Below are 15984 nucleotides of genomic sequence, written 5' to 3' on the forward strand. Positions count from 1 at the left end.
GCTCCTTTGTAATCTTTAGGGTAAAAAAATAAGTAAAAAGTACATGACTCAGTAAATCAGAATCAGACCCTGACAACGACATTACAAACAATTGTTATAAAACTAAGTTGATAAAACGGCAGCCTGCACAATTCTAGCTCTCGGGTCCCAACTTGCTAGGTGGCACACACCAGACACTTCACTCACTCGAGCTGGTAATGTTGTAGTGCGCCCTCTAGCAGTCAACTTCGAAAAAGAAGGGCGGCGCGATGCACCACTTCCACCAGCATTCATCCGAATTTAATTTTCCTGAGGTAATACACTTGAGGTAAGTGTGTTACATAGCTATTTTATCAGTAACTGTGCTTCAACTCTACTTCTCTCGCACACTATTGTCTGCAGCGGAACCAGGTTGTGCAGGCATTGATTATGTTTATTAGGATAATTGATGCAAGTGCGTCAACTTCCGGTTATCACATTTTCACATCGAAAGCATATTCCCAGGCATACTTTAGGGTTCTTGTTCTTGCTGATCGTTCTGACACATCACCTAATGTTGCACTCATCTTTAAGCTGTATGTGAGCGCTGTTTAACGATAGAGATGGTCGATATAGGAAGCCAAATTCTTGCTGGTATCGAAGCGTCAAGGAGGGGTAGGTCGACGATTTCATTTGTGACGGGGTCAACGTTGTACTTGTGGCAGAATTCCAACAAAAGCCTGTCAAGCTTCAAGGGGCTGTTGATATTGAGGTCATGTTAGGTCGGTCGTTTGTTGGACAGTTGGTAAACAAAGGCCTGTACCGGGTGTTTGAATGAACCAATTTTACATGACACTAGTTTATTCAAGACGACAGCAAATGTAGTATACTCAACATATCAAAGCTAGCAAAGAATACTAAGACGTCTGAAATAAAGACTTCAATCCAGGCAGGCATTATCTTTACCCAAATGGGAGTAGCATTTTCCAGCTCCTGAAATGCAGTCATGAATGCTAGACATTGTGCAAATGTAAATCAGAAATTGTGACTTCTGAAGAATAGGTATCGTCTTATTTACGCCATCATCCAGTGGACAAGAAGTCCATATACAGGATGGAGTGGGGTACCCCTATCCCACTACCCAATTTTATCCATGAGGAGTAAAGTTACCTTGCTCAATGGCACAACGCGTTACTAGAGTATCAAGCTCACTATCCTTGTAGTCTGCTTCTCTTGCTACACCAAGATCTCAAAACTCACAATCCTTTGATCTGAGTCCGGTATTGGACCCCTTAGTGGAACTGAGAAATTATTCTCTGTGGAGAGTTTAGCGGTCCAGAATCTAACCAAGTGTCTGAGGCTATTCAAAGGGCTTGCATAGCCTTCAATACAAGTTGGAACCTTAGACTATCTGTTTTACATTGCCATTATCTAGTAGAGAGTAAAACATACTTTGAGATGATAATACTTGAAAGACAATATGATAATGAAAATCACTGGCCAAGTGCATGTCAACATAGCAGCCAATGGAGGAATGGATTTTGCCATAACCTCTTCTAAATGGATGATCAACATAATCATACAAAATCAATTCAAACAAAATTTTGGTTATTTTGTATTGACAAATTTTCATTACTTTGCATGAGGCAGTTTGGAGATTGTAATTTTTGTCAGGTTGATTAAAGACAATATTCTCTTTCAAGATAGTTTGTTCCCTGCCATATGTTCATCTCACAATTTGTTCCCATAGTCTGGGTGTCTAAGCTCTGTACCCATTTTTACCTCAGCTTTGAGTATAACTGTAAAGAAAAGAGCTGGGAATGTCAATGATCAGAGTGTTGAGCCAAAGGAGACAAGTGGACATAACATTCACATTAGCGGCTTTTGTCTTATAATAGATTTATGACCAGCCTATACAGAAGTCTTAGAGACACACATTACACATTATACATCATCAAGTTTTGAGAGTTTTCTATGTTTTGTTTTCCAATTGTAGTAATTCAGTACAAACATGCCACAGTTGGCATTTACTCTGAACCATTAAAAGACCATGTTGCTATGGAATGTGTATAAAATATCACAATTAGTCTTATTACAGTAATTACTGTTATTCTCATTGCAGATATGGATACTGATTTGGATTACAAGGCCAAGAAAGGTATGGTTAATTAAGATTTTGAAACAGTTTTGCTTTCAAAAAAATTGAAATTTACTGAGGATTTTCAACCATTAGTTTACTGATTAAACTATGGTATTGTATAATTTTGTCTTATTTTCTCCAACAGTGACTGAAAAATTCTCGGAGAGTTTACACATCGTTGCCAATGAGCCATCACTGGCTTTATACCGCCTTCAGGAACATGTTCGTAAAACCTTGCCTGTTCTGTCAGAGAAAAGGGTATGTCAATGTCCACAGTTTTTTAAACTTTGAAGCTTCCTGACAATTTGAGAAAATTATGCATTCCCACCATAATGACCGTACCGGTAAGTCATTTATCATATCAAATGGTACGAGTGTGTGAATCTGCAGGAAGTCTATCCGTGGGGGGGATAGAGGGGAGAGAGACTAATAGACCTTTTCCTCATTCAACCGGAAGTTACTTTAGCATATCATTTGCATGGTGATTTGACCTAGTTCAGCTGCAGAAGTCACCTTGCCAACGTCCTCGCTATGGCGATCATAGTTGTGGGTCCATAGCTGTGGTGTTTTCAGGCGGGATTTCTGCTTTTTACGGACTTGTTTTGACTTTTACATTTTTAACCCCGCGAAAAGTCAAAACCAGCCAGTAAAACACAGAAATCCCACCCAAAAACACCATAGCTATGGACCCACAGCTATGGCGATCGATGAGAATACATTCCGAAAGTACTTGCTTTGGAAGCAGACAGTGAAGCAACTGAAAGCTAACGTAAATTTGGAGAGTAGCAAATTCAATCACATCAAATGATAAATTCAATCAGCATCAAACGATAAATTCAATTACCATCAAACAATAAATTCAATCAGCATCAAACAATATACTGAAGCAAAGCAAACATGAAGATGGATGGTTACTGAGTGCATGAAGCAAGAAACAGAGTTTAGCTCCGTGCCTAGCCTAACTGACGTAACATTTTTCTCTAAGGTTCAAAATTAAAGAAATCATGCAATTCTGGGATAAAAACGGTAGTTATCAGAAATTACAGCTTGAAATTTATCTCAAAAAAACAACAAAATTATGCATGAAAATGTCAAGCATCCATGTAAAAAATCAACTGTCATGATATGGATCATGTATTATGCGGAGTGGGTAGATTGCAGCATGAAAAAACCGATCTTTCAAAGATCAAAATAAAGACAATGTGGCTGTGAAATTCGTTGTAGTCATCAGTATAACTCTTCGAAATAAAAAAACATTCATTTTGACCATGCTGTGAGCGATGAAATCGCTCGTGTCAAACTTTAACAAGAGAAAATGATCGGCCGTTGAGATACGGTAGCTAGACTGCCATTACAAAAGTCTGTAGACAAACTTGTTCACTTGTCAAAAATTTGGCGCTTAGATTTGAATGCCAGCAAATGTAAGGTACTTACCATCACCTTAAAAAAGAAACCTATTAAAAGTTTAATTACCATGTGGATAATTGTTTGCTCGATCATGTTACTCACATTAAGGATTTGGGTATTATTTTTGATTCAAAACTCACTTTTGTTCATCACATTGACTCTATTGTAGGTCAAGCCAATCGCATAATTGGTCTCATTAAACGCAATTTTAATTTGATCACTCAAGTTGCTGTCCTTCGACATCTGTTTATTACTATGGTGCGTCCAATTTTAGAATATAATACAGTCATTTTCAATTCAATTTCGGACAGTCAGGCAAACCATATTGAGTCAATTCAGAAACGTTTTCTTAGATATTTACATCATAAACAGGGATGTCACAGTGACTTTTCATCTTGGTGTAATTGTGACTATAACTTGCTCTGTAATCTTTTTAAAATTCAACCTTTGTTCTTACGTAGGAAACTATTTGATTGTATGTTTGTGCGTAAATGCCTTTTATCTTCTTATGACTCTACAGATTGTACAGGTTTTTATGGTCATACCTATGGTAGATACTCTGCTAGACATAGACCTCTATTACATATCCCTTATTGTAGAGTTGATGTTACAAAAAATGGCCTGATTGGACGTACGTCACGACTTTTTAATGATTTGATTGATAAGGTTTGCGATGTCGATGTTTTTGAAGAATCTCATTCAACTTTTAAAAGACATGTTAATTTGTTTTTGTCATTGTTTGATGTTTAGGGTACTTTTTTTTGTTTAAATTTTAGTGTATTTTATCCTTTTCTTTATTTTCTTGTCTGTAAGTGGCTGCCTGATGGCGCTGTTGATGAGCAAATAAAATAAAATAAAAAATAAAATAAAATTATGGCGGATATGACATCGGGATCGACACCACTTTGAAACATCGTGTATGGTATGCTATTTTGTGTGATTTTTTGTTGTAATTTCATCTATTTCTACAATTGATACATGGATATCAAGAGACCGAATGCCTCTATTTTGAAAAAACAACAAATTATGCATGAAAACGTCAAGCATCTACGTAAAAAATCAACTTATGATATTGATCAAGTATTATGCAGAAAGTGGGTAAAGCATGAAAAAAACGATCTTTCAAAGATCAAAATAAAAACAATATTGCTATGAAATTCATTGTGTTCATCAGTATAACTCGTCGAAATAAAAAAATCATTCATTTGGACCATGCTGTGAGCGATGAAATCGCTCGTTTCAAGAGAGAAAATGATCGACCTTTGAGTTAGCTGGACTGGCCTTGACAACTAATGGCGGTTATGACATCGGGATCGACACCAATTTGAAACATCATGTATGCGATGCTATTTTGTGTTATTTTTTGTTGTAATTTCATCTATTTCCAAAATTAATACGTGGGTATCAAGAGTCCGAATGCTTCTATTGTAGAGGGTCGTTGAGGTCACCAAAATATCACATGGAAGTAGTTGAGATTCACAAAAGTATCACAGTACAGTTATATCATGTATGCACGTAAGAACGGCCATGCACTACGCTAAAAATAACTGGTATCTTGCCATATTTTTTGGTTCAGGAGTTTCGTTAACGTAGACAAAAATCCTCATGCCAAACACAGTTTTTTTCCTCACATTTTGCAGGTTGAGAGCAAGCAGTGAAAAAAATGACTTTACAAAATTTAACGAGTCACTGGCAGGCCGGCTGTTAGTAAATATTTTGTCAATGGGGGCTTGTGACTCAAAACATGATTTGCTCACCCCAGAGAAACGAATTATGTTCAGACCATTAAAGTTAAGCCAAAACTTCTGTGCGTTGGACATTTTTTTATTAAAGACTAACTGATGACAAGGAAAGAAAACACTTGTCAAATATCATTGAGAACTGTCAATGAGTCATTGTGTTACCGGCAAGGGGCCAGCTCCAGCCAGATCAATTGTTGTTGTACTGTTTGATAGCCTAACTTATTACAAAAGTTCAATCAAATTGAAACTTGTGATATGTAAACGTAGTATCTGAGTTTTTGTCATACTTTAACCTTTCACCACCATGGTTTGTCCCAAATCCATTGTTTTCTATGGTAAAGTTGGACCTGTATACAGGAAACTGGGGGTGAAAGGGTTAAAGCATTTGGTCTTGTCAAAGTACGCTAATATAACATCAGGCACGGTCTCGCCACGAAATCAGGGCTGTCATATATTTATCGAACTGAAGCAGACACAATGCGGATCACACGATCGACTTTTTCAGAAATTAGAAACATTTTTGTAAGCTAGTATCACAGAAAAATTACAAAATTAGTGTGATGACTTTAACGAAGAGGCTTTTTTCTATGAAATGGCCAAAATCGCCTGGAAATATAGGAGCAGAGTTTGCATACACTAACGCTACATAGAGAGATAACGAACGTTCCAGAGGGTTGATTTTGACTGCAGTGGAAACAGGTCAAACCAGCGAAGTTCATATAACCATGCATGCGCAAAGAAACTTCCGGTGACATTGAGGAATGGGTCTATTTCCTGAGGCTCTTTACCCCCCCCCCCTCCCCCCCCCCCCCCCCCCCCCACACACACACACCAAGTGTAGCTGTAGTGAATAATGCTCTTCTGTTGTGTATTCCATTCAGGGAGAGCTCTTGCACTATAGTGAAATACTGAAATGGTCACTCACAAAAACAGTAATCATCTCTCAACAAAGTCAGCAGCTTTCTGAATTCTCTGGCGTATTTTGAAAATGACTTAACCATTTTCCTGCCAGGCAGTATCACTTGCCCATCAGCCAAGTCAGTAAAAAGCGATATTGAGCCAAAACGTGATGCATTTTCACCCACTTGGCTTGGTCTGTTATAGCATCTTTTGTCCAAAAAAATCAAGTTAACAGTATTTATGTTTTCAACAACCTTCAAATGTACAGTATTATGTTAAAATGCACCATATGGAACATGTTGTGTTTCATTAATTTTAACCATCTTGACCTGGTCGTGAAATATGGACTTGGCAGGAAAAGGGTTAAATGTTCTGAAGTATTCAATTCAACAAATGGAATATTAATGTATTTTGATCAGGACTCCAGTTTTCTTCTTCCAAATTAAACCTTAAAAGTGTTGATAGTTAAAGAGAGTACAACATGCCAGTATACCTTTACATGGCACTGAATTGTAAAGATTACATCAAATTATTGATGTAAATGTCACAAATGTCCAAAATTTACCTTTTTTAAAGTTTTATTTTGATGTGACACTGTTAAAAGTGAGTCAAATCTTGTGCAATGGTATGCAGGTTAGGGAAATTCAACTTATTATCTTGTTATTGTATAAAGCATTACTACATCTAGATTCTTTCACAGCCCCTCATTTGCTACGCAGCTCACCTCAACTGTATGGTGATGCGCCCTCAACAGAGTTTCTAGTCAGCAAGGCTTGCCGAGCCAGCAGGGTTAACGAGTAGCAGAACTTTGTGGCTTGTTAAGCTGAGCCCTGCTCGGCTCAACTGCTTAGGGTGCTTGTACGGTCTGAGGTGTAGCTGTTGAGGGGCTGTGAAAGAATCTATACAACCTCCACCTTTGCCTTACAGTCATATGTAGGCTTACAGCATTATGTACTTTGATGACAAAATTCATGGTATATATACCAATGTACATCTACGGTGGATGATGTCATTGAAGTATGAATGCATATAGCATGTCTTGAGTTAAAATTTTAAACTTTGAACATTTTCCTTTCAGTGTGTAACTCTTCAGTTATTGGATCAAAGTCACATATAAATATGTCATCTTTGAATGTCAGCATACATACTCTACCTATATACGTTAATGTATTGAATTCACTCACTGTATTTGATTTCTCTAATTAGATTGAGATGAAAAATTTGCAGCAAGAAGTACAAGGAATGTGTTACGATGCAGATTATGCATCCAAGTAAGTCTTTCCCTCCTTAAATTCTGTTATTTACCAAGATTTGGAGATAGAAGTACTTGATTTTTGAAAAATGGTATATTGTCTACTGTTCCTTAATTTGAAGTCTAGCACCAAGGCAGTCATTTTCTGGCACCAGGGAAATCATGTTCTGGCTCTGGTATCCGCAACAACCTGCTAGATTCTAGACCACCGTACGTGATTGCATGGATGTACCAAGGAACATGTAGGAGCATTTACTGGCATTTGTCTTGGTGTACTCACTTCAACTATTTAGTAAGTGCTAGACCAGATTGTTGTCAGTGTTCAGGTGTATCATTGAAATGAACAAGTATTTTGATGATTCGCCAAAGGTACAATAGAGTCAACAAAATGTCTTCATCAGCTATCTGACCAATCAGGAGTCAACAAAATATCTGCATCAGCTATCTGAACAATCAGGAGTCAACAAAATGTCTTCATCAGCTATTTGGCCAATAGAAGGATTCTTGTAAACGGGGCAACATTTTGTAGATTTTTTATCATTTGAGACGTCATATTCTTTAGCATTTAGAAATTACTGAATGAGAGATCTAGAAGCGCACTTAAACCCTTACTGTCAAAGGATACAAACTTTAACAAGACCATGGTCCATCTATCAGATGACAAGACGTATGCTAATGAGTGGATGAATGTACATTTCCAAACTAGAAACCTAGTTATAAAGTACTGGAGATGATGTTTGTTATTCATCAAGCATTGACATTGTTAATATTTGGTAATTGATTTCTAGCAATTATTTATGATGGAAAAATGGCCAAAACAAGTTTTGTTGCAATAATCCATGTCATTCACCAGAATTTCTTATAAATTGCATTATATTTTGGTCTGAATTTCATTTTTAGCTCATATTTGGTTTTATATATAAATACCAAAAAGAGCTTATATGATGGAGTCTGAGTGGCGTCTGTATGTCTGTATATTTGTGGGTGTGTATGTGCGGATGTATGTCGGTCACACACAAAGGCTTCCATACCGCCAAAGCTACCGTCTCAGTATTTGGTGTAAAGGTAGATGTAGAGGTTGAGATGTGAATTTGTTCAAATGAACACATCAGTGTCAAAAATTTGCAAATGAGGTAAGAAAAAGGGAAATACTGCAAGTGTGCAGGAGTGGTGGCAGTGAAGTGAATCAGCCCGCACATCTGAATATAAAGAGGATTTTGACCTCTAACGTATTTGTATGCAGGGTACCTATTATGTTTGGGAGTGGTAGCAGTAACTGAAACAGCTAATTGGTCATTTCCTGTCATTGTTTATGAACTGTGACATACCCCGGTATTAACAGATCTGCTGGATGTCTATTTTTGTACATCCATGGTTGAAAGATTCTCTGCTATGCATGTTGCTAAAGTTGACCTTCAGTACCTAAAGTTTCAGACTTAATTTACTTTTGTCATTCTTAATTTTCTGGTTTAAATATTTCTTGATGTTTTTCTGGTTGTACTGTACAGAAATTGTCATAACATCAACGTATAATTTTCCTGCACTGAACAGATAGAAATAACACTTATTGTTGATCTTTGGTACGACCAATTCTGATCAAATTTGAGCGACACCGTATAATTGCGGTATTTTTCTGCTTTTTTCACACATTAGTTCCAGTGTGCCTTCTCTCAACCTTTGTGATGTTCAGCTGACTCAAAAGCATGCCATCTGACTCAAGAAACCCAAACATTACACATATCAGTCTGGGGCTTACTCAAGGACATCAAGAAATTCCAAAACTGACACAAAGAGTTGGAAATCTGAAAAGTCTTGGGGCACACTGGTCAGTTATTGTAGTTAAGTGTTTCAAAAGGGAACGCTTTCAAAAAACACACTACAGAGAATTCTTTGATCTCAATAGAGTAACTGCAGAGGGACTTTATGTCGTGTAACATCATGACTCATATTGCTCATTCTGTTTACAATTTATCATGTGTTTTACTCTTCAGTGCAGTCAAGCGTATGCACAAAAGTGGGCAACACTTCAGTTCTATTGACGAACAAATCAAGAAAGCCATTCAGCTGAAACAGGAGATGAATAAGAACAAAACTTCAAGGTAATAAATGTACAGCCAACCATATCAGTGGTATGGCAATACAAAACTTTGTTTGAACTAAAGGAAAGTGATTTATGGAGCTGGTCTGTTTCAAACCGATGAACCATACTCTGTCTGTCTAAAGAAAGCAGGTGTGTCTCTGTTTGCTTTGAGAAAAGGACCATAACTGATGCCATAGAAAAGCATTCATCTGAGTAGGTGTATCAACGTTCAACAAATGTTATCTGTGATCTGTATGCATTTGAAACTTCTGATAATTTTAAGAAGAGTTTGACTTGAATAAATCACCAAGGAGGAAATGACTATTTGTTAACTATTCCTACAGTATCATTTTTTGACACAGGTGTGTTTTTATCTAAGCAGCTGCATATCAATTTGTATGATGTAATCTGCTATATCTAAATCTGTGCAGTGTTTTTATTTATCTTAATCTTTAAAGTATTTATGGGATAAATCTTTCTTTTGTTTTAGCATTATCACAGCTTGGTTTCTAATCTTGCATTCTTCATGCTAATTTGACCTTGAAGTATGGTTCATCTATTTAGCAAGGTCATGGTACCTCTATCACTGTGGCAAGGTCATTGTACCTCTATCACTGTAGCAAGGTGTAGAAGGGCCATTCATCAGCTGACTCATGTACAGCTTTATCATTTCACGTGGAGGGACTGAGATTGTAACTAGCTTTGCCATTTGCAGCTTGACCATTGTCCAGGCCAGAACATTGCCAAGGCCTGAACATTACCAATACCTTTCTTTTTTGCCTGTTTCCCTGATGATCATTTACTAGAGGGTATAACTTATTGTTGTCTTGAAAAAAATTATATTTGAAGGCTTATAAGGTGACTGTTTGCTGTGAATGACTTTTTGATGAAAACTTTCATTCTACTGAATAGATGTGTGAATTCAAGGACAATCATGACATGTTTTTTTTCCAATCTCTGTCCAACTTGGAAATGTAATCTGCCACATTATCTGAAAAAGCTCATTACATGCTTTAATTAGGTTAGATATGCATGTTACTGAATGTATTGTTCTCAGTTGATATCACTGTGCAAGCATCACAATGAATTGTGGGTAATTTCACACAATGCAGTGTCCATTGAGAATCTGCATCAGACAGGCCATTGAGAGCAAGTATGACAGTAAAGTTACCAGTTTGACTGATAAAGTGGTGTGTCTTTGCAGGTCTTCAAGTATACCAAATGCAAACCAACCGCACTCATCCTCGTCATCGTCAGCGGGAAGTTCACCAGCACGGCAAGTACCAAGCACACAGGAAACATCAGAGAAATCATCAAGTTTAAAGTCCGGCTCTGATAAGCAAGGAGACTCAGGCAGTGAAAGTTCACAGCTGACAGAGACTCACAGGGAAACTGAACAGCGTGGTGTTCCTGATGGGCAAGGTGCAGAGTGAAAATTTGCACCAAAGATTGCATGAACAGTGCGTTCATTGTGTTGTCAGTATTACGTGGATTGATCTCTGCTAGCTAGCTGTCTTAACTGTGCAATATAACTTGCAAATTTAAACACCCATTACTAATAAAAATACTTGGATGTGAAAGGTTCCCAGTACTGAGTTTTACGGTGAGCTTTTCAATCTCATGGGCGGGCAAGTACATTCAAATATTGTATTATAGTTGACAGTGTTTTTATAATTGCAATGTTCAGTATATATGCCATTTACACGATTTTATTGATAAAATATAGGGGCATGAGCAAGCAAGTGATTTTCAGATCCAATTTCCCATGGTGGTCAAAAAAGATCACTCGCCTTCGGAGATAGTCTCAGTTTCTACCAGCCAAGAGGTCGGCATTTTCACAAACAACTGAATTATTCACCAGTCTGTAGGGCTTGTAGAAGCACAAATATCCAGCTCATGATTTGTGAACTAGCGGATGTGGTCAGCTCCCTACAATGTGATGCAGAGCAGTGAACTTTCAGCACTACCAATTTGTATCATTGGATTTTCCAGTACATTTGAGAAACTGAACACACCAGCAGGTGCTCAATACTGCTAAGTTAGGGGTTATAAATTATTGTTCAAGTAGTATTGTCCGTCTCACAACGTTGCACACTGCCAAGGGTTGACTATTTTTTTCAAGAGGACAATTTACGATATTCAAGCGCCCCTAAATATTTAAAATTTAAAAATCTCAAGTCATAAAATTAGTGAAGTGATGTTTGTACCTTTACCGTGTTTATGTGAGTGGGAGTGATGGCTAGCAAACAATGTTACGTGGTCTCATGCCAGTTTTACCGGAGTTCAAGCTGAGATGCTGGACTGGTGAGGTACAATTGTTGCTGTGGCTGGCTCCCAATTGCCTGCATGTTTCAAGGTTGAAAGTCATCACTGGAACGTGTGAAAGAATGATGTAAGCCCCGGGCAGTCTTTCACACACTGTGGTTTTGGTAGCACAATATTTCATTGTACAAAGGTTGTTCGGTAAAATGCGTTGAATGAAAATGATTCCACTGCACTGTTTGTTTGAACCACCATCCCTCCACACAGTGGTCAGGCCAACTGGTAAAATAAACTGATGAGGTCAATATGAGAGAATAGAAGCAAGACAGGTAGACATACTGATATTTCAGACACTAACTGTAACTGCTGTACAGTTTGCAAGAGCTTTAATCGATTGTCTGACTTTTCATCAACTTTGAGAAGGGCGTCTTTGAGTTTACTGTTTCTACAAAATCTTGCGGTAGATCGTCCATGTAGCCGACATGAACACGAAGTGTCTGTTACCGGCTACCAAATACTATAAAAAATAGTAAAGAATGAGCTACAAAATCACTATCGGTTTTAAGTTGAAGGTAAAATAAGTCTGTGACTTTGCATAAAATACTATAAAAATAGTAGAGAGTGAGCAACCAGCTGAAAGTTAGTCGAGGAGACCTTTACCGCTACATGGACTGTGTGCCAATCTTGCATCATACTTGCTCCAATAAGAAACTAACAGTGGTTTATGGGTATAAAGATGAATTGTTTATAGGGAGAAAAATTTAAATTATGCAAGTTACAGCGTATGTTACATGTACAGGTATGTGTCAAAACTAAAACAAAACCATTGGATAACACTACCATTATAAATTGTGTATAGTGCAAAGTGAAAATAACAATATGTATGTTTCATGGAATACACTCTTTGAAAAGGTACTGGTCAGTTTTTCACCTACGTTACTGTGTGCCAACGGTGGTTCATAAAACTCAGCCAAATTTGGTAAATTATACAAATATGCTGCGGGTCAGTGGGTATAAAACGGGTATGTCATGTGATCAGATTTATTTAATATTAACTTAACTGAATACAATAAGACTGCGATCAACAAGAAAGTTGATCAAAACATCGATCATCACAAGATATATGTTTGACAGCAAATCATATAGATAGATTGTAAACCAAGAACAATGCAATATTAGAAATTGTGGGCTAGTATGAGCATAGACAGTAGGAGCTACTGTCTATGGTATGAGTTAGCCAGAGTCGTATGTTTCATTTGCTTGTTGTGCAATGTGTTATTTATAGTGTGTCCAAGAATTATACAGTTCATGAAATCATGTGCAGTTATTGGCCACAGATATCATACATGGGCATTGGATAACCATTGGTAATCTTATCCTTTGATTTTCTTTTGATTTATCTAATCTTAAGTTAATGAATAAATGAATTTATCTCAATGTTAACCTGGCTTGTAAGATTACATATGTTTTGAACACCTGGAAGTCTGATAAACACCAACTGTCTAACCGTATGTGATTTGAGTGATCACCTGACAAATGAAAGCTTCCATCCACAAATAAAGGCTGTGTTAGTTCTGGATATTGCAAAAGCTGAGTGATTTTGTGAGTAAATCACACATGCATTTGTAAGAAATCAAATACATGCCTTTGGATTTCATGAAAGTCTGCTGTTGAGAGAATTATTGTGCATGTGTCTCAGAACTGAAAGTTTTCAACTTTTTCTTAAATGACACTGAAGAAACTTCAAGCTATTCCTTTCACGCTTTAGAATATTCAAAATCAAGGCTGCAGTCACATACATGTATTTGGATTAGAAAAAAAGACAAATTACATGTCCCTAAAATACACTGATATTTGAGACGCAATTAAGTTCTTGCTGATTCCTATGTGAAATTTGTTGGGGAAACTGACGTTTTGATTTGGCAAAGCATGGTGAAAATATGGTGTGATCCACTGGCTTTAAATTGAGTCCATGCACACAGTTGACCAGAAAGAGCGACCCTTAGTGTCCGAAACCATGACCCCTTAGAATCTTAAACACTGACCTTGACATGCATGTGCTATCTACCCTTTAAGTTCACTGTGACCAACATCAAGGGTCACCACACACGGTTTTGGATTAGAAAAAAACCCCAATTTATGTGTCTCTAAAATATACTGATATTTGAGATTCAAAGTTGTTGCTGTTTCCTGTGTGAACTTTTAGGGGGGATTTGAAACTCTAGTTTTGATTTGGCAAAAAAATGGTGAAAATGTCCACTGATCCACAACCTTGATGTGCACGTGCTATCTACTGTAAAAGTTCACAGTGACCAAAATACAGGATGAGTCACTGCATGCATGAACTAACATTTCCATAACTCACTTCACAGTGACAGAGGTAAATCAGGTACATGCTATTTTTAGTAACTTGTACTCTCTATTCCAATGTGTACACAATTGTTCCTTGCAGCCATGGCATTGTTTTGCCTAGCAAGAAATATGTCAAGTATGCCATGGAGGTAAAAAAAAAATTAAAAAAAAATGTTTATTCAAAGTCGAATCTGTTCTCTAAGAGATGGACTTTGAAACTGCAAGAATACGTCATCACTACTGGCTTACACTTCTGCTACCAGTGCTAATAGAGTCTCAGTGTTGTTTTTGCCAAACGAACATGATAAAACTCTCATTTATTGTTCAGGTTGTTTTCTTTGTGATGAATAACATTGCTAAACATTTGTTGTTTTCTTGTTTACGTTCATTGTTTTAATGTTGGCGTTGTGACTACATGTACAAGAAATATGGCCTACTCAACCCAACCTCTGTTGTATATCTGGATTTTCCTCTAGTTATACATTCCGCAACACAGAAGATACTTTTATTTATGAAGCATTTCATTTTGGTCACCAATTAGATTAGCAGGCATAATAAAAATGGGTTCAGCTTTAAGGCAGTTGAATATTTGCATTCAGAGATAAATTTGAATACACATGAAAATTTGATAGAAAACACTTTAATATAGTTTCACAAGTAGTAGCTTGCTATAATAAACTGAGAGCAGCTTTTGAAACTGATATTATTAAAGTACTATGATAATGATGTGACCATAAAAATAAATTGCATAATTATAGAAAATTGAAAAATGGGTTTTTCAATAGAAGTGTATTTGGAAATGATTATGAAAATCCACATCATTAGGCAGCCATTTGTAAACTTAGAATTAGTGCACAAACTGGCAGATATTGTAATGTGAATGTGGAAGGCACAATAAGCCCTATATGTCAAGACCAACTAATGGAGGATGAAGGACATTTTTCTGCTTTGATTTAAACACTATTCAGACATTTAGAATAACTTCTTCAATTTGATAAATTTCCAACCCAACTCATACACAGACGATCAACCTTTAGTGAACCTATAAATGACGAGTGACGGACTGACGTTAAATAACTCAGGAAAATATGCACACAGCTGTATTAAAATGTGAAAATCAAAGCTGTAAAATAATGAAAACATTCACTAGCATCAGATGGAATTTCTCTACAATACTATCTATGACACTATTTATACACACACACACACACACACACACACACACACACACACATATATATATATATATATATATATATATATATATATATATATTATTATATCAAATATTGTACACATCAATATACAATATTCTTATATATATATATATATATATATATATATATATATATATATATATTATTATATCAAATATTGTACACATCAATATACAATATTCTTTTTATGTTTACATTCTTTCATTAGAATAAGTGTCTTTTTTATAAGAGTTATTATAATTCACCGAGAACTTCATGGCAATTTAAAGCCTGATCCCACAATAGGAAGAGATTTCAATATAGGATTACATTACACTTCCCAGGCACTCTGCACATAATAATATTTACACATTGTACAAATGCAGAGAGGATACAGAAATTAAGACAGACACAGTTAGTGTTTGGAAGGAGGCAGAATTTGTTCATGCATATAGCCAAATGATCACATTCTTGTAAAGTGCAAAAATGCAAATTTTCAATCTGTTAATAACAACAACAACAACAACTGCAGTTTTTGATCAATTTTGTTCAAAATAAACAACGTACAACAGCTGAGCACTCTGCAGTGTCGGCCACCTATACACACAGTCTTGAACACAGCATTTGACGTCACACTCTGCACACAACAAACAGTTCTCAGTCTTTGTCAGTATTTCTCTGCATGCAGCTTCAAT

General features: G+C 36.6%; 1 protein-coding gene across 2 annotated transcripts; it reads left to right on the forward strand.

Annotated features, from left to right (window-relative positions):
- Positions 1-214: 214 nt before the first annotated feature.
- LOC139122017 (BLOC-1-related complex subunit 8-like) lies at positions 215-13184 on the forward strand. 2 transcript variants are annotated; one of them, XM_070687378.1, is made up of 6 exons: positions 215-307; positions 2081-2116; positions 2244-2356; positions 7354-7418; positions 9391-9498; positions 10684-13184. In XM_070687378.1, the coding sequence occupies exons 2-6, from the start codon at positions 2083-2085 to the stop codon at positions 10910-10912; spliced, it is 549 nt and encodes a 182-aa protein (XP_070543479.1). In that variant the 5' UTR covers positions 215-307; positions 2081-2082; the 3' UTR covers positions 10913-13184. The 2 variants fall into 2 exon arrangements, with proteins under 2 accessions (XP_070543479.1, XP_070543478.1); XM_070687377.1 differs by lacking the exon at positions 215-307 and adding an exon at positions 418-633.
- Positions 13185-15984: the final 2800 nt, after the last annotated feature.

Source organism: Ptychodera flava, chromosome 21, assembly GCF_041260155.1.
Source record: "Ptychodera flava strain L36383 chromosome 21, AS_Pfla_20210202, whole genome shotgun sequence".
Lineage (NCBI taxonomy): Eukaryota > Metazoa > Hemichordata > Enteropneusta > Ptychoderidae > Ptychodera > Ptychodera flava.